Genomic DNA, 19,292 nt, shown 5'->3' on the forward strand with positions numbered 1-19,292 from the left:
ACGGGCGGGCGACGTCCGCCCAGTCTCCGATAACTTTAATTAGCTCGGAGGCTAGGCGGTCGGCGGTCTCTTCCGGGGTTTCCCCCCCCACTTCCATTAGTTTGGATCCGGTCATACTTGTCCGGATCCTAACCGTCTCCAGGCCAAAGTCACTGAGTTTGATGGAGGCCTTAGCCTTAGCTAAGACCTCCGCGTACTTGGCCTCAGTGACTTGGCCTTCCGCTGTTGTGATCGTAGCCCCCTTTTTAAGGGTGAGGCTGATGGCAGCCGTCTTGGGGGCTACGATCTTGACGGCTTTTGAAGTTTCTCTAGCCTGTCATGACTACACTGAGTAATTTCTTTTGATGTGAAACATCTATAGGAGCACTTGTAAACCGAATCGTTGTCGTGGCGACGCTTGCCGTGGCGACGGGTCGCCAAGCTATACTAAGGTATACATATATGTATATATTTTATGTGTAGTAGAGTGTACGGTGTGGCGACGGGTCGCCACGCTATACTGAGGTATACATAAATATATATTTTATTTTAATAATATTATCTTTTATGCATATTACTTGTACACACACGATGTTTCACATCTGCCAGGCATCCCATGACGGCTCACATTTTTTTAAAACGTCAGCATTTTTTTGGATAGTTGACATTACGAAACGAAAGAATGTCGTTACGACGTTCGTCACGACGTTAAGAATGTCATAATATGTCGTTTAATAACGATATCTTTTCGAAATCCGGAAGTGATAGCTTAGAAGTCAAAGCAAGCGTTGTGAAATTTTACATAACCTTGCGTGTAGACAGATTATACGAGTTATGAATTCTAACAATTAAAAATAAAATTTTAATCCGTACTGTTAACCTCATTCATTAAAAACTTCCTGAATTTGATTTAATTATAATTACTATTACATAAGTTTATAAACCTAAATAATTAAATACATTCGTGCTTCTGGTTTACTGTAACATTTTGTAACCAAAATGGACAAGCCAAATATAAAGATTTCTATTTACACATCTTTCTAAATGAATAAGAAGATAATAAATTATAAGAAATTAATCAACGTTCATACATAAGTTAAAAACATATATATAACTTAATAGTCAACTTAATTTCCGGTAATATCGGATGAGCTTCCGTTTTCCTGCAATTTGTTACGTAATGCAATCAGCGGTCATCTGTAACCAACCGTGCAATGTACCTTTGTGTTGGGTACACAATTTTTATTACGTAAATGTTACATCTCATGGTTAACTGTCGAAACATGTATAAAAACATATATTCATCCTTTTTACTCTTCTAGAAAAAGTTGAGATAACAATATTTACCTCCGTTACGACCGATACTAAGTACGTCATGTTACAATAATCAAATACTCTTAAATACGGTAAGAAATTGAATAGGAAGAAAAAATACTTTCACTAATTGTGAACTTTATAAGTTTATAATGTAACTAGACATATTATAAACTGACAGAAAATTGTAACTAATAAAGTCATAAGTCAACATGTTCTCTGCAGCTTATAAACAAATAAAATAAAATTTAAAATTTAAATTTAAATTTATTAAAAATTTAACTGTTAAAGTAGCCTATGTGTTCTTCCAGACAATGTTCTACATGTGTGCCAAATTTCATCAAGAACCGTTTAGCCGTTTAGGAGATACCTTCAAACAAACATCCATCCATCTAAACATTCGCATTTATAATATTAGTAAGATCTGTATGAAAAATGTACTAGAGTTTCCTAAATTCATTTCAATAACAAAGGAAGCGGTAGGAACAAAAATACTAGCAAAATATACTTATCAAATTAATCGCCTTTGTTCTGTTAACAACGAAAACAACATATCTCGAACAATTATCAAGACTTAAACTTCCTGATACATAAGGAACTTGTAAACAGTTAGACTCTATTGCTGTGACAACTGTATTGAAACATGTAACACTGTCTCTTTTATTCTCTTTGTCGAAAGAGAGACTACAATTATACTAATATTATAAATGCGAATGTTTAGATGTATGGATGGATGTTTGAAGGTATCTCCGGAAAAGCTCAACGGATCTTGATGTAATTTGGTACAGATGTAGAACATAGTTTGGAAGAAAACTTTTTTATTTTTATTTAATTAAATTATTTAATTATAATACGTTGTTAATCTTGGGAATACACTACTACATAGATTACTTATTAAGTTTTTTTTATTAATTCCGTGCGGACAAAGTCGCGCTCGACAGCTAGTGGTAATAAAAACGTGATTGCAGTCGTAGCTTATGTGTTCTTCCAAATTGTTCTACATCTGTGCCAAATTTCAACAAGATCGGTAGAGCCGTTCCAGAGATACCTTCAAACAAACATCCATCCATCCATACATCTAAACATTCACATTTATAACATTAGTATGATTTAGTAATGTTTAAATATTAATATGTTTATGTTTTTCTATACCTTTATGTGTTTCTGTGTACTTTTGTGAAATTAATTTAAGGTAATTTTTTGTTAAACTTGTAAGAAATTAAATTTCAATCTTTAAAAAAATAAAGACATTTACCATTTTTCAATTTCTTTGCAAACAATTAAAAAAAGTTCAAGATTAGATACATAGATGAGTAGTTGAATTTATAATTAAAAAAATATACTTACAAAATTTTTTAACATCCAAAATACACAAAAATAAATCAATATAAAATCAAATCACTAATTAAACATCTACGAAACTGGCAACAAATAAATAAAAATACGTTTAAAAATTCTGACACATGTTTGCGCGGCAAAATATTTTACGCGACTAAGAAATGGCGGGAAAGGTATTACATTTTATGCTGTGTCTACAGGGGCATATGAACCGAATTCTGTGTCGTATAAAGAAAATTATAGTTTGTCTCTGGTTACTCTTTTTTTAAAACTTAACTAGTGCTTTGTTTATGTGTTAATAATTAAAAAGAAAAAGCATTGTGCTTAGCTTAGCTTAGAATAATTAAGTGAAAATTCTATACCATTAAAACTGCTAATATTTGTTAAACATAACACCATGATTTAATTATATCGACGCTGGAAAGCGTAAACGCTGTAACCCCGAAAGTATGAACTTTACAGGAGAGCCAAAAAATGATAACTCGTGAGCTGATACGCCTACAAGCATGCGGTATTTAGCAATGTTGTGTAGTTTGTGCTAACCACAGGTGGGCACAGTTAATCGAAAAGTTAACTTCGTTAATCGTTTGTTCGTTAAATAATAAATTAACTTCGTTAATCGTTAAAGCGTTAAATTCTCGAAAATTTAACGCAAGTTAAAGTTAATCGTTAACAGTTAACCATACAAAATTATACATACTAATTTTACACGTATGTGGCGACACTTATTTAAAATAATAATTTGACTATACATTCTATAACACATTAGTATTAGAGACAAGTTTGAATGCAGTATAGTATATTTCATTACGAGTGCGGAAAGCCTGTCATTGCAGAGGTCCGACAAAAATGTCTACAAGTTGACAGTTGGAACAAGTTGTAATGACAGTTTCGCACGTGTACTAAACAACTATTTTTGATACAGTTGCGAAAAAATGAAGCAATTTAATAGAATAATAAAAACACAATAAACTCAACTAACTAAAATGTTTGGAAAATGGCTCCAACCGTAAAAGAATACAAACACAGATTTTATTAGTAGTAGATGTTTTTATTGATATGAAATGAAAATTAAATTTAATGAGATGAAATAAAATGAAACCTAACCTAATTCATTGAATCAAATCATTAAATTTGATATTGTAACAAATTAGGAGCTTCTTTTTAGAAATATTTGCATGAATCATAAAAACTTGAATGATTTTTTTTTGTAAAAACTTCGTGGTTGGTTTTTCTTTTTAACAGACATTATTTTGACAGTTGGGAAAGAGAACGCACGAGTTTGGAAAAGCTAAAGAAAAAGCACGAGTAAAAAAGATTTTTAATACAGTTGCTCTAAAAGTGGCGTATTGCAGGGACGAAGAGCGTTCGGAATGTGGGCTATTACATACTCGTGCTTTTATATACTCGTAATGAAATATACTATTTCGAACCTTCTTTTGATTTTGTCCTGTTGGTCACGTCTTTCTCGGACGCTCTGACGCATCACACTTGCACGCGAACTTCACATATATTAATTATCAACTCGTTCGTTCACCATTCGACAGTCGTCCAACATAGCTGAACCTACGAGCGTGCCGTGGCACATAATTTAAACAAAACGATAGCACGTCTCCAAGTTTCTAATTTAACGATTAACGGACTTTTATTAACGGAAGTTGAGTTTAACGGAAGTTAACAAAAGCGTTAACACTTTTTGAAGTTAACTTAAAAGTTAATCAGTTAAGCAAAATGTTAACTTCGTTAATTAACGATTAACGGATTAACGAGTTAATGCCCAGCTCTGGTGCTAACCTATAATAAAATCATTATCGTTTGATAATGGTTGAAATTATTAACGTGCGAAAAACATATTCGCGATTTCTACGCGAAATAAGTGCAAAGTGTAAGGATTTCTTCTTCCTCATTTTTAAACCGGTTTTACATTCACATCGCGACAGTGTTTTGTGAAAGAGGTATGCACATGTCATATCAATATTGTGGTACTTATGCTGGGCTCGCCGTCAAGTAGGTTTCACACCATCATATGAAACTACAGTAATAATATTTTAATACATAAAATTGAATATATAGTTTGTTGTTTTTTCTAAATTTTGCTATCCCTTAGTACTTTTATGTTTTTCGTTTATAAACATGTATGTAGTGTTGAGTAGGTAGACCAAAGTTCATACATTTTGCCCATTCTCCTTTAGCGTTATATACTTGTTTTTCCTTTTTAAAAATAATAGCAATTTTAAGATTTAAAAATTGTAATTTCCAAAATATAATTTCATCCATCATGTCACCGGCTCGTTGGTCTAGGGGTATGATTTTCGCTTAGGGTGCGAGAGGTCCCGGGTTCAAATCCCGGACGAGCCCATAACAACCTTTTTGAAATTTTTAATTCTTTAAAATAAATTTTACTTTTATATTAATACTTAAACTGTAGATAAATGTGATATGGTTGTTATGAAAAATATGAAATTGTTTTGCTACTATATGTGGCAGTGAGTTCACATACACATAAAATGCACCTATTCACCGCTAGATGGCATTAAAATTTATAAATTTATTGTGCACGTGATACGCCATCTAGTACACAAAAGCTAGCAACTAGTCTAAAGCTTATTATATGTATGAGCAGAGCACAGATAAAATAATATGACGGTAATAAAAATAATCCAATAATAAAATACTTCATTTAGGTGACCATTATTCACTATAATTGATAAAATATACATACTTATTGCTACTTGGGACATGCTTTATTATTATACCGGTTAGTTTATTTGTTAAACATTTTAAAAACAATATTAAGAAAATAGGGGAATGCTTTATGCATACGCCGTTTCCCAGGAGTTATGTGGGAATTATGTGGGATTCTCTCCCCTAAACGGGAGCATACCCACTAAACCACCTCTGTTCCTCCTACGCATGGTGACGGGGCTACGGGTACGCTTTCGCACTCCTCCGCGGCCCCGTCTGCGCTAGTCGCCGCAGCAGTTCCACCACTAGGGGTGGGCTAAGCCCACCAATCTCATTTGGGGAGGCGCGCCGGATCGAAGGCGCGCCGTCCTCTTGGCCCTTTGAAGCGGGTGACAGGACCCCCCGAACCTGTCACCACAGGGCTATGGAAGCCGGAGAGGCGGGGTTTTATTCCCGCCTCCCCAGCCCCTGGGCTGGGTAAGCCAGTACCGCCCCCCATGGCCCCACCACACATCCGGCCACGAGGGCTGCAGGGGGCAGGATAAACCAGTACGCATCTGCACCCCCCGCGGCCCCACCACGTTGCATCTGCGGTGCGACCCCGCGTTGGGCGTGCTCCGAGGTGGTACCACCCTACATGGTCCACCTCTGGCAGCCCCCTCCTGGTGGGTAAGTCCTACACGCTAGACCTGCCGCTAGACATTCTTACGGTGAAGTAAAACATCGTGATGCAACCTGCACATATCTGAGAAGAAATTCAATGATATGTGTGAAGTCAACCAGCACTGGGCCAGCGTGGTTGACTATGGCCTAGTTACCCCTAACTAGGGGTAGGCGCCGAGTGGGGACGTATTGTGAGCTGATGAAGATACGATCAAAAAAGTGTTTAAATAGTGTACAACTGTATTTTTTTCGAGTAAATAGTTACCAATTAAATTTATCTCAAACTTCATTGTCAACAATTCACTTTATTTTCTGGAAGGTATGTATGTTTGTATCTATTTTAGACTTTATTTCATAGCAATATGGGTTATTTTCCAATGGTTAATAATTATGTCGTAAGGTCAGGAATGTCAACAGTCAATTAATGTTATCAATACTGGAGAGTGTATATAATTTGAGGTCTCAAAACATATTATTTACTGTTGATTCTTGTTGGATTGAGGTGAGTACATCTAAAAATACAATAGCATATTTTCTTATTTTCTCCTTTATTTAATTCTTTTATTTTTATTTTATGACGAAAGGCTATTAAGTTTCTTTTTTTAATTATGTATACGATATTTGTGATATTAAATGTTATATTATTTCTTTTCAGGCAGCAATTATGAGATTATTAAAAGCATTAACACTATGCCTCTTAATTGGACTGGCTGTAGCTGCTCCCAGGCATCATCACAACAGGGAAAGAAAAGAAAGTAAAGAGAGCAAAGAAAGTAAAGAGAGCAAAGAAAGTAAAGAGAGTAAAGAAAGCAGTGAAAGTGATCAAATTACTATCACAAGAGACTTTTTCCCTGATGAATTTGTGGTGTACACAGCCAAACATGATATCGTAAACATTCTAGTTCCCATCAATTCATTTAATTTCGAAGATGATGACGAAGATAATGATACGAACGACGACGATGGAGTGACAGTATTCTTTGTCGAAGCCGACATAGATAAAGATGGGAACAGAATCGACAAAGGTCTATACGTTCTTAAAGATGGTAAAGTGAAGAAACTTCTAGACAATGGCAGAGACGCAGCGGCGTCTAGCGATGATAGTAAAGACGTTTTCTTTGCTGCTAAAGACGGTATCTACGTCTACAATAAAAATGATAGTACCGCAATCAAATACGGATCAGTAACGGACAGTATAATCGGCATTGCTAAAGAAAATGCATCCGATTTAATCTACATATTAACGGAAAATCATGATTTGTATAAAGTGACCGAATTAGGTGACAAAAAAGAGAAAATCAACGAAGTTGTAGGCGCACGTGAAATAGTTTTGGATAATTCTAACAATTTGTATTACTACGGTGAAGATATGAAACCGTTTGTATTAAACAGTGAAGGTGTTAAGGAAATAAAAGGTCTTCCTGAACATCCTAAATCAGTTCGTCTGCTAAAGCCACCATTCATTCTTGAGGATTCCGTACCATTTGTGATCGATAATGATCTTTATTTCATATACGCGAATGGAACTAGTGAAAAAAGCGATTTCGATTTCAAATCCAATGCAAAGCCGACAGCATACAGTATGGAAGCAGCTCTCATCCAATACTACGGTTATAATAAAAAGATTTACGAATATAACATCTTAGCTTTGATTTTTTCAGAGGTTATTGATGAATTGAAAGAATTTTTGGAAACTAAATCCGATGCTATTCGTTCCATGTCAACTCAGTCACGAAGCCGTTTGCGTCCAATTAATTCTAAAGCCAAGTAAGCAAAAAAAAGCAAAGTTTTTTCTCTAATCTATACAATACAATACAATACAAATACAGTCAAAACCGTTTATAGCGACATCGTTTAGAACAACATACCGGTTAAATTGACCAAAATCAAAGGTCCTGGCTGAATGTTTTATACATATCTTTCCTATTAATACCTGTCACCGGTTGTTACAACTATCGGTTTTTACGACTCAATATGAGTAGTCCCTTCGATGTCGTTATAACAGATTTTGACTGTATAATTTATTGTGCACTATCATGGAGTTACAAAAAAAAAGTACATATACTCTACTATATTCTATGTCTTCTGTATATTAAGAGATAATAAATATTACCAATGTGTTTTTTCTCTTTACATAAGTTACCTTATTTATCCGCTGTTTTTATGGTGAAGGAAAACATCCTGATGAAACCCATGCATCTGCGAAGAAATTCAATGATATGTGTGAAGTCAACCCGCACTGGCCCAGTGTTGACTATGGCCTAGTCACCCCTAACTTAGGGTAGGCTTCGAGCCCCTCGGTGGTGACGTATAATGAACTGATGATGATGATTTAAAATGTAATTCAATTCTATATATCATTCTAAATTATTATTTTTTCATCATATATGTATGAGTGATACTAGGGAACTTTTAATTTAATGCTTTTTTGAAAAGTATTCTCTGTTTGAAGAATCGTTTGTAAACCACGGTCGCTTTCAGACTCCGTTTCAACAATTGCAACAGGAAATGCACAGGAAGAATTAGTAAGTTCAGGTTTAGATATTTTATTTATTATTATAAATCCCTTATTTTATCAGACATAAGTAGACGAGAATACATTTTACTTCTTACTAATATTATAAATGCAAATGTTTAGATAGATGGATGGATGTTTGTTTGAAGATATCTCCCAAACGACTCAACGGATCTTGATGAAATTCGGTACATATGTAGAACATAGTTTGGAAGAACACATTTTTTTTTAAATCCGAGCGGACGGAGTTGCGGGTGACAGCTAGTCTTTCTATAATTTGCAAAGTACTCAAATTAAATGTGCAGCAGTACTTCATGGATAAATAAAAAAAAAATAACAACATAGTAGAATATAAGATTTTTATTTCTTTCTTGCAATATGTAATAAAATGAAATCACAATCCCAAAATAAAAATTGTTATAAACTAAAAAGGTACAAGAATACAAGTTCATTTAAATACTAGACATAAAATAATCATCGGGGGGGCATGGGTCGTTTTTATCGACTGGTTTATATCTATAAATCTTTCCCTTCGTACCAATTATAATATTGTTCTTTGCATCAAAGAACAGAGCTGTTATTTTCGTTCCTAATTGTGCTATTTTCTCCGGAAAAATACTACTAGTAGTTAGACGATAAAGGGAACTTTTCACAGCCAGGATTGCTTCGTCAAAATTGTTTAATTGCAAAATATATTTCAACTCTCTAGTAAAACCTTTATATTGAATCGGTTCAAAAAGATCTACGGAGAAAAAATACAATCTACCATCGACGTATTCATAAAATGCGTTACCTTTTGCATCTAGAATAAAGTTATAAGCTCTTGGTACTTTCTCGTATCTTTTTACAGCTGCGGAACCATTGATAAACTTGAATATTTCATGTTGTGGCCCTGTTGTTATGTACATTAAATTGTCACGTTTGTCAAAAAATATGCTACGTACATCATCGTCACCTATTGGTCTTTCTGAAGTGATTTGATTTTTATCTTTGTTATAAGTAGTAATACCTTGATTGGTGCCAATATATATAATGTTATTAAATACATCAATACCAACGCATTGACCTGTTAAATCATCAGATATAGGTATTTCTTGAACACCTAAAGCCCCATATCTTAATATATGTATACCTCTTGTGTAATTCCTTTTATGTAAAAGGAAAAACATGTTTTCAGTTCTTGGATCCATAACCAATCCTGTAGGATAGCCATCTATTGTAGCGACCAGTTGTCTCTTGTAAAATTCTGAGCCTATTTTGATTTTTTCGCATTTTTCTCCATCGTTTGTTGCTGTACTGCAGATGATCATTGAAGCGATAATCCACTGAGCTATGTACATTTTGAATTCATGACAGATGATGAGATATCTGGAAATATAAGGTATTTTGTGATAGAAGTATAGCTGTCGCCCACGACTCTGTCCGCGCGCAATTAACAAAAACTTAATAAGTAGCCTATCTGTTCTAGAGTATGTTCTAAATCTGTGCCAAACTTATATACCTCATCACTTAAGGGTAAGAAAAATAAATACTGAATATATACATATTCTTTTATAAAATTTCATAAAATGTGCTCATGCCGTTTTGGAGGAGTATGGTAACAAAAAAACATGAAAGTTTTATATAATAAGTTTCAATTTTTTTTTTAAGGATAAGTAAGTAATTGGCTTTCAAAGGACATCTATAATTTTTTTTATACTTATGATTAGTTTTGATGTAATGCACATTTTAAAAGATTAAAATATAAAATACTAGCTGTTGCCCGAGACTCGGTCGGATATTTATTACTAGATTTTTTATTCTGCGTAGACGAAGTCGCCGTCAACTGCTAGTAATAGTTGAAAGCTAATTAAAGAGGGTGTTAAAATATAAAATTGAATGCACAAGTTGAAAAAGAAATTAAACAGGGTGTTCACAAAAATCAATAAAAAAAATTTAAGACATCTATGAGTAAAATAGGGTAAGTAATCTTATGTATAAAAGAAATTTTATAATTACCTCTATAGGAAGTCGTTAACTGAAGTGTGGTTTCGCGATTTATGTAGGCACTTTATAAAACATCGGCTCCTATTGTGAGAGAGAGTTTATAAATATGATCTATGATGTTTGTTTTATATCTAGCTAGATACAGCGTGATACATTATTCTTAAAAATAGAACATGTGAGTATTTTTTTTTTTAGTTTTTTAATTAGAAAACTATTATGACAAAATACAATATCGAATTAATATACCGTTTTATAGAACAGTTCCAAATATTATTATTTACTAGCTTTTACCCGCGACTCCGTCCGCGCGGAATAAAAAATAGAAAACGGGGTAAAAATTATCCTATATCCTTTTCCTGGTTCTAAGCTATCTGCCCACCAATTTTCAGACAAATCGATTCAGCCGTTCTTGAGTTATAAATAGTGTAACTAACACGACTTTCTTTTATATATATAAGAAGATAAGATTATTTATGGTGACCGAAGATCTTAGACTTACCGTTGGTTTCTGAGACCAAAACCTCTGTATCGTTATCCCTGTCAAGCTTAGACAAAACTGAGATGACAATACCGACGCTGGAAAGCGTAAACGCTGTAACCCCGAAAGTATGAACTTTACAGGAGAGCCAAAAAATCATAACTCGTGAGCTGATACCGCAAAGGCCGGCAACGCATCTGCGATTCCTCTGGTAATACAGATGTCCATGAACACCTTGGTGTTCCCGCTGCTCGTTTGCCCCCTTCTCTTATAAAAAAAAACTACAATGACATAATCTCACAATAATGTTAATTGTACTAAAAATAATAAGAAATCAACCTGTATATAATCTATTCTAAGAAGATCCCTTTGATGTAATCCCTATTATCTGTTAGAATAACTATCAATATACAATTGGTAGACATCACACGACGTTCAGTAATCCATATCGATAGAGGTATAATCAAAAATAATTACATTTGGTTGTGGTAAGTAAAATTTTCATTAAAACTTACTTCTTATCTTACTAATATAGCTTTTACTAGCTTTTACCCGCGACTCCGTCCGCGCGGAATAAAAAATAGAAAACGGGGTAATAATTATCCTATGTCCTTTTCCTGGTTCTAAGCTACCTGCCCACCAATTTTCAGTCAAATCGATTCAGCCGTTCTTGAGTTATAAATAGTGTAACTAACACGACTTTCTTTTATATATATAGATAGATGGGAAAGTTAAGATGGATGTTTGTTTGAAGTTATTTCCGGAACGGCTTAACGGGTTTTGATTAAATTTGGCAGAGATGTAGAACATAGACTGGAAGAACACATAGGCTATTTATTATGTTTCTTTAATCTGCGCGGACGGAGTCGCGGGCAATAGCTAGTGATAATTTTTTTCAAATTCAAAATTTTTTAATGTCAAATTCAACATTTAAGTAAATAAAATTCACATATCTGAGAAGAAATTCAAAGATATGTTGAAGTCAACCTGCACTGTGCCAGTCTGGTTGACTATGACCTAGTCACCCCTGACTTAGGATAGGCCCCGAGCCTCTCAGTGGGGATGTATAGATGATGTATAATGACGATGATGATGAAAAATTTTGTATAAATGTATTTGTTTTCAACTTTTACTAAACTGTATTGCTTTTAATCTCCGTACCAAGCTATTTAAACGATTGCTAGTAAAAGAAACGAAAATAGTTCCTTATGAACAAAAGACAAGCGATAAATCTTTGGCATAAAAAAACAACCATAAAAAACATTTAATGGATTTATAACAATATACCTTTTCTCGGGGGGGGGGGGGGGTATCTTTAATAGATACCCTGAATTCTGGGGGAAAGACAAGGTCATGTGAGACTCGACTGACTTAAATTCCCTCGGTGGCCATCCTCAAATGCAACTGGTGAGAGTTCAGATATCTCCAAAGGATCGCACCGGGACATAACAATATACATAAGTTTACTGTTTTTTATTTCATAAATACAAAACAGATTAAACCAAACATATACCAGACTAAACATTCTACAACGAAGAACTTACAATAGTTCCAAACGATCTATGCGTTAGTTTAAGATCAGAATCTTTTTACGCTATACGATTAAAGCACATGTGTGATATTTGGGCGATTATATAGTTTGAAGACAATCGTGGAGTCCATTCAATATTTTATTCACTTAATACCAAATCGTTGTTGTGTGCGCACCTCCATACATGCCCATATTGATTAAGCACACGGTCAAACTATCGGGCGACTAAGTCTCTAGTCTGCGTGGTCTATTATTTATAAAATTAAAACAACTTTTAGTTATTCAACATCTGTATTTTTATTCATTTCACATAAGACATACACCGCTGCAGTGATATTACCACTGCAGTGATGCTTGCAAACATATTGTTATCTATACTAATATGATGAAGCGTACACATTTTTTATAACACAAAATCTTAACAATCACGGAATGTTTTTGAATAATTCTTTTAGTAATAAATAGCCCTATTCTTAAGATACGCTGTAGGCTATATATTTACACGCCGTTAAACATAGGGTTTGAGTAAACTGAAAAAAATTGTTTTGCGAAAAAGTCACACAAATTGTAAACTAATAGCAGCAAAAACGGTTGCCATGGTAACGGTAATTTTCAGCCAATGGCCTTTGTTGTCTTTTGAGCAAGTTTATTCACATTGATAGAGGGACAATAATAAAATATCACGGTAGTCGAATACCACACTTTAACATTTCAAACACAATTATCGTTAGTGTATTTATAAATAATACCGTTCGTTGCTAAATAGACAACATCTTCATTTAGAACGATACCAGATGGCACGAAATCTAAATTCATTAACTTTTTCGGTACAACATTATCTGGTTTCAACCAGTATAAACCATCATTTGCCGCCAAAATAACTCTATTACTTTCATCAATTGTTAACGCTCTCGCAGAATTCTTAGCGATGCCAACAAATTCAATAGGCTCTTGAAAGTCTTTAAGTAATACTTTAACGTATTTAGAATCACATTCATAAAATATATTATTTTCCGCATCCACAGTTAAAATAAATGCACAAGGAACATATTCGATTCTTCTCTTTTCATTGTTCTTTGTATCAATAACGAATACTTCGTTATTAGGATATGTTACTGCGTACAAATCTTCACTATTCATCGGTTTGTATAGGTACACTACGTCTTCATCTTTTAGATTTGCAAATTGAACTTTATCACTTGCATTTAGAATTCCTATTCCATCGTCACTGGCGATATATACTCTGTTATTTTTAACATCAACAGCTGATGCTTGTCCTCTAACATTATCAATTAAAATGGGTTCCCCATTTCTAAGTACATATTGATCCATTCTAGTTTGAACATTATCATCGTGTAATGATTCTAAGTCGATTAATGTGAAATGTAAGTCATTGTTATTTGGATTGTAAGCCAAGTTTGTTGGTAATCCCTTAATTGTCAATACCGATGTTCTCGTATAATATATATCATCGTAAATATATGAACAATTATTTGCATATACTGATGTAACTGCTATTAATATGAGAATTGTTATCATTCTTATATTCTGTAAAAAAAACAATAGTTATTTAGATGGATTAAAATAAACTTTAATTTGCAATAATTGTAACATTTTTTTATTGATTATTAGGTTTTTAAGGATGTGATTATCGTATCTTTATTTATATAATATTTGTAGGTTGCTTTTGAAACATAGAAACTACATGATCCGTATCTCAGTTGTCCGGATTCACAATTATCCGGACTACGAGTATTAAGCATTACTCCGCTGCGCCCCGCGGAATCACTGCATGCCTTACGTTATTGTTTTAGTGAGTTTTTGTTGTTTATAAAACACATAACGTTACGTACTCAAAAAACTTGAATTTAAACATACAACAATAAATCTGGTTAAACGAGAATGCACTTGCTTACATCAATATGTCAATAAGTGAAATTTCATGGTTAGAAATATGAAGTCAAATATATTTATGCTCTGCCTATCTCTTTGTGTAATCTGCGTGAATTTAATGCAACTTTGACACCAAATTAAATTTAAAATAATTAACAAATTAAATTAGATAAGTGTTTATTTTACAATTACATAATAATGTTACGTTTTATTTTTACAAGTTTTTTTTTCTTTATACTTTTTAATTAATACTTATGTGGTGAAATAGAAAAGATACTTACGTTAAATAGCACGATATCCAATGACTATCGGTGTCTAATTCACAATACTAACTGACAATTATGAATGCGTTCCTTCTACCACATCGTTGGGAGCAACGAACTTCTATCAAATCAGAACAACGCACTTAAATTGGATCAAATAATCGAAAAAAAGCCTTTGTTCCTTCTTTAAAATAACAGATTTAGTATCTTGTTTGTTCCAATGTTGATTGCAGAGTTTTATTATGTACCAATACATTTTATATTAAGTTTGTTTGCGGAAGGAAGTGTTGTGTGTTTCCATTGTACGAAGAAATTAGAAGACTTTTATTTTATAACTTATCTAACACTAATTTAACAATAAATATCTTTAAATAGAGCATTAAATCAAACGATTAAAATAAATGAAAAATTAAATATTTATTTCACTTTCTTATATTATAAAGTAATTATAGATTTAACAGAGAAATTAAATTTAGAATAATAAAATCTTCGATGTTGATCTTTGAGTATAAAATAAAGTCGTGTTAGTTACACTATTTATAACTCAAGATCGGTTGAACTGATTTAGCTGAAAATTGATGGGGAGGTAGCTTAGAACTAGGAGACGGACATAGGAACTTTTTTATCTTGTGTGCATTTTTTTTATTCAACGCGGACGGAGTTTTGGTTAAAAGCTAGTATTTGATATTATTTACCTAGGTCATAATAAGAAGTAATTATAGCCGAATAAAAAATCTGATTTTTTATTTTATAGATGTAAAACCAGGCTCAGAACTTTATTACAGCAAAATTATGTTGTAAAAGGGTTGAGGGTTATACAATGACGTCACCAAATACTTCAATAACACCAATGTAACATCTCATAGCAGTATAATGTTAGAGTTTTTGTCCGCGCGATGTTTGTCCCACCTTTGTTTTTGTTATTGTCACCTGTATGGATTTCTAGAAACTGTTTCCAGTGTTGACAATAGTGATCTTCTATATATGTAAAAGAAAGTCGTGTTAGTTACACTATTTATAACTCAAGAACGGCTGAATCGATTTGACTGAAAATTGGTGGGCAGGTAGCTTAGAACCAGGAAACGGACATAGGATAATTTTTACCCGTTTTCTATTTTTTATTCCGCGCGAACAGAGTCGCGGGTAAAAGCTAGTTTATTATAAAATCTTACCATATAACATTATAAATGCGAATATTTGGATGGATGAATTGTTTGAAGGTATCTCCAGTACGGCTCAACGGATCGCGATAAAAGAACAATGGCAGCCGCCTATACATCAAAATAGTTGAGGCTAAATGATAGCGTCTAAGCATGAAAAATATCTTAAAACGATAAGAATTAGTTGCGGAGCAAATATCTGAAAGAATTTCGGCCCGAGGAAGCCGCAAAAAATAGATATTTTGATTTTAATTTTTCGTTTTTTAAGGTTACGTCATAATGACAGCTTGAGAAAATTCGCAATGAAGGATGTTTTTTAAGTAAATATCTAGTACGTGATTTTATTTTGTATATTAAATCAGAACTGTATCGTTATAAATCAGGCAGATGGTGGTTACGAGTAGTTATGTGGCTGATTTCGAAAAATATAAGAGTACCACTAGCTGTCACGCGGCATGTTGGTACTCTTTGCTACGAGCGCCACACGAACTCAACCGACACAAGGCGGAGTATTTGTGACGTGCGTGACATTTTAAATGTTGCCATAACCATAAAAGCGAATAGTTACAACATAGTGCGGTTTGCATTCATTTAAAAATGCCTGAAGACCAAAGAACTATCTTTTTTCACTATGTATACACCTAATATAAATAATAAGTATCTATTTGAAAGTAAATATTGGAATATCATACATAATAATAATTTCTAATTCGTACACTTTGCTAAATATAATTCCGAAAAAACGGCATTCTTTAAATGGTGGGAACACTTTAATGGGTGATAATCCGATTAGTCAATATACATTCTTTAAATTATTATAATGTTTCTGTGGCTTCAACAAAAATAGAATTATTTGCGTAAATTATTAAAAAAATATGTAAATTAATTGTATCTATATGACATTTCTAGACGCTAATTTTTTTTTCAACTATTTTTCTGCCATTGTTCTTTGACATAGACGTAGATCGTAGCCTGGAAGAACACATAACTATTATGTTTTCTTTCTTGTAATGCGCGCGGACGATGTCGCGGAAGACAACTAGTATTACATAATTGTTATTGATTTTAAAAAATCTTGGAGATCCAAGGTCATCGGCACATTGCACAGTGCCCTTCCACCGTGTCCTGACTCGCAAGAAGTTAAGAACCGCCAAGATTTCTGAAAACATTTATAGTTCGTATATACGTACATTTATTGCCTTTTATATTTATGGTACTTTGCTGTATAGTGCGTTAAATTTATCTGGCCTGATGAACCGCTCCTTATAATTGTTGCATCCATCTTTCAAAAAGCATTCTGAATTGTGTAATTGGAGAGTTCTAGAATAAAGTATTGGTCAGTTATAAAAAAAATGTCGTATCGTGTTACAATGGATACGTGTTCGTTCACGCGTGACTGCACATCGCGTGTTTTTGTTGGACAACAGAATTATGCAACTTAGATGTATCCCTCGGCTTTGTTTACTTTCTTCATTATCACTTTCTATAAACGATTTAAGACAATTAAGAAATTTAATTATGTTGTAAAATATATCTAAACTAATTGTCGCACGCGACTCCGTCCGCGCGGATTTAAAAAAAACTTAATAAGTAGACTATGTGTTCTTTTAGGATATGTTCTACATCTGTGCCAATTATCATCAAGATTTATTGAGCCGTTCTGGGAGATATCTTCAAACAAACATCCATCCATCCATCCATCTAAACATACGCATTTATAATATTAGTAAGATTATGGATGGATTGTGTTAAAGATATGCGTAAGAAGGTAGTGAATTCATATGGATATAGAAAAACGGGTAGACCATTGTTGAAATTTTTTTTAATTCCACTAAATGGCTGCCATGTTTGAAATTTGACGTTTCTCTGTTCACTAATTTTAGTGTTGAATTGAGAAATTTTAGCATAAAATATGCAAATTAATTGAAATTCACTAAGATTTCTTTTAACAAAACCAACTAAACTTGATACTTGTATTAGGACTAGGATGTGTATATGTTATTAATAATTCTAATATATGTTTTGTTTCAGGCACTCAAAAATAATGTGGTTGAAATTAGCAATGTGTTGTTACATTGCTCAAATAATACCAGCCAAAGAATTAATCCGATCACCAAATAGTTATACATCAATATTCAGAGAAGAGCAAGTTATATTCTCATCAGAATTCAATATAACTAGTATACTAGTACCAGCAGATAATACCAAATATGTACCAGCAGATGTGGCTGATATACCATCAATATTTTTTACAATATCAAATCCTAAATTAGAAGGTGGTTCCTGTATCTATGTTCTTGAAGGATTAGCAGCTTACGAAGTCCTCGAAGGTGGTAGAGATACCACAGCTGATTATAGTTCAGATAAATTAGTTTATTTTGGTGCCAGAGATGGACTTTATATTTATGATGGTAATACACTATCAGCTAGAAAATATGGACCCTTCAATGACGATATAACCCAATTACAAAAAGCTAATAACACTGATGCAATATTCATATTGAATTCAGAGAGAAAAATATATAAGATAGAAAAAAACGGTACAGTAAAAACTATGATTCAATCAATATTATGCGCTTTAGAATTCGTTTTGGATACATCAAATAATATATATTATATAGCTTGTGATGATCGAATGCCTCATATAGCTAGATATGACGGTACTTATATAAATTATGTGACAACTGTTAGTGAGAATTTCAAAGAAATAAAATTACTACGACCTGCTTTTATTATGGATAAATGTGTACCATTTTTCGCTGATGGTGGACTTTATATCCTTTATGCTAATGGTACAAGTGAGAAGAAAGATTTCTATATCAGAGAGAGGCCGACTGCGTACAGTATTGATGCAACTTTATACCTCGTTGCTGCATTAAATGGAAAGATTTACGAGTTTAATGTCATGGAAGTGTTATTAAAATCTATGTTCGGGGTTGTATCACATTGGCCGAGTGATGTAACTAAGATAATCATGTCAATTGTTGAAACGGCAAAAGATAATGTTTACAAGGACTGGAGTGTAGAACGATAATGCTCTGTTATAAACAAAATGGCCGTTATTGTTATCATTTTGTACAATGTTGATTGAGCATAATATTTTAATGCATCATTTTTAGATTCTGTGGAATCAGGGAATGTTTTATTTAATAAATTATTTTATTACTGTTTATTCTTCTTTTTTTTTATTCAGGCCAAATTGGATTTTGTTCTGCAAACGCCCCTCAAATTTTTAGTTTTATTTTTATGACCTACAAAAAAATATCAGACCCGAACCTGCCCTTAATATTCACATTAACCCGTGCCTAAATCATAATAACATGGGATTTTTAATAATCCCATTTAAATAACATGGGATTTTTGCACTTTTAGCAGTTCAATTTTTTCCACCGAAACAAATGTAGCTAAAAATACTTTGACAGCTGTTTTTTATAGGAAATTTAACGCTTTTCAAAAAAGATCTGAATGCTTTTTGCGATAAAATTTA

At 33.2% G+C, this 19,292-nt stretch overlaps 4 protein-coding genes and 1 non-coding gene across 5 annotated transcripts; 3 read left to right on the plus strand and 2 right to left on the minus strand.

The window, feature by feature from the left end:
* Positions 1-4,917: 4,917 nt before the first annotated feature.
* Positions 4,918-4,989, plus strand: Trnap-agg. Its single transcript has one exon. It is a non-coding gene; the product is annotated as a tRNA-Pro (tRNA).
* A 1,433-nt stretch (positions 4,990-6,422) lies between these two features.
* On the plus strand, positions 6,423-7,780 carry LOC106709627. The gene is made up of 2 exons (XM_014501479.2): positions 6,423-6,481; positions 6,635-7,780. The coding sequence occupies exon 2, from the start codon at positions 6,644-6,646 to the stop codon at positions 7,748-7,750; it is 1,107 nt and encodes a 368-aa protein (XP_014356965.2). The 5' UTR covers positions 6,423-6,481; positions 6,635-6,643; the 3' UTR covers positions 7,751-7,780.
* A 1,121-nt stretch (positions 7,781-8,901) lies between these two features.
* Positions 8,902-10,602, minus strand: LOC106709633. The gene is made up of 2 exons (XM_045684810.1): positions 10,493-10,602; positions 8,902-9,862 (listed from the first exon to the last, which is right to left on the minus strand). Exon 2 carries the CDS (start codon positions 9,832-9,834, stop codon positions 8,947-8,949), a length of 888 nt encoding a protein of 295 aa, XP_045540766.1. The 5' UTR covers positions 9,835-9,862; positions 10,493-10,602; the 3' UTR covers positions 8,902-8,946.
* Positions 10,603-12,931: 2,329 nt separating this feature from the next.
* On the minus strand, positions 12,932-14,869 carry LOC106709630. Its single transcript, XM_014501482.2, has 2 exons — positions 14,664-14,869; positions 12,932-14,037 (listed from the first exon to the last, which is right to left on the minus strand). The coding sequence occupies exon 2, from the start codon at positions 14,026-14,028 to the stop codon at positions 13,201-13,203; it is 828 nt and encodes a 275-aa protein (XP_014356968.2). The 5' UTR covers positions 14,029-14,037; positions 14,664-14,869; the 3' UTR covers positions 12,932-13,200.
* A 2,676-nt stretch (positions 14,870-17,545) lies between these two features.
* On the plus strand, positions 17,546-18,839 carry LOC123722559. The gene is made up of 2 exons (XM_045684698.1): positions 17,546-17,573; positions 17,837-18,839. Exon 2 carries the CDS (start codon positions 17,850-17,852, stop codon positions 18,837-18,839), a length of 990 nt encoding a protein of 329 aa, XP_045540654.1. The 5' UTR covers positions 17,546-17,573; positions 17,837-17,849.
* The last annotated feature ends 453 nt before the right edge of the window (positions 18,840-19,292 follow it).

Source organism: Papilio machaon, chromosome 27 (assembly GCF_912999745.1).
Source record: "Papilio machaon chromosome 27, ilPapMach1.1, whole genome shotgun sequence".
Classification (NCBI taxonomy): domain Eukaryota; kingdom Metazoa; phylum Arthropoda; class Insecta; order Lepidoptera; family Papilionidae; genus Papilio; species Papilio machaon.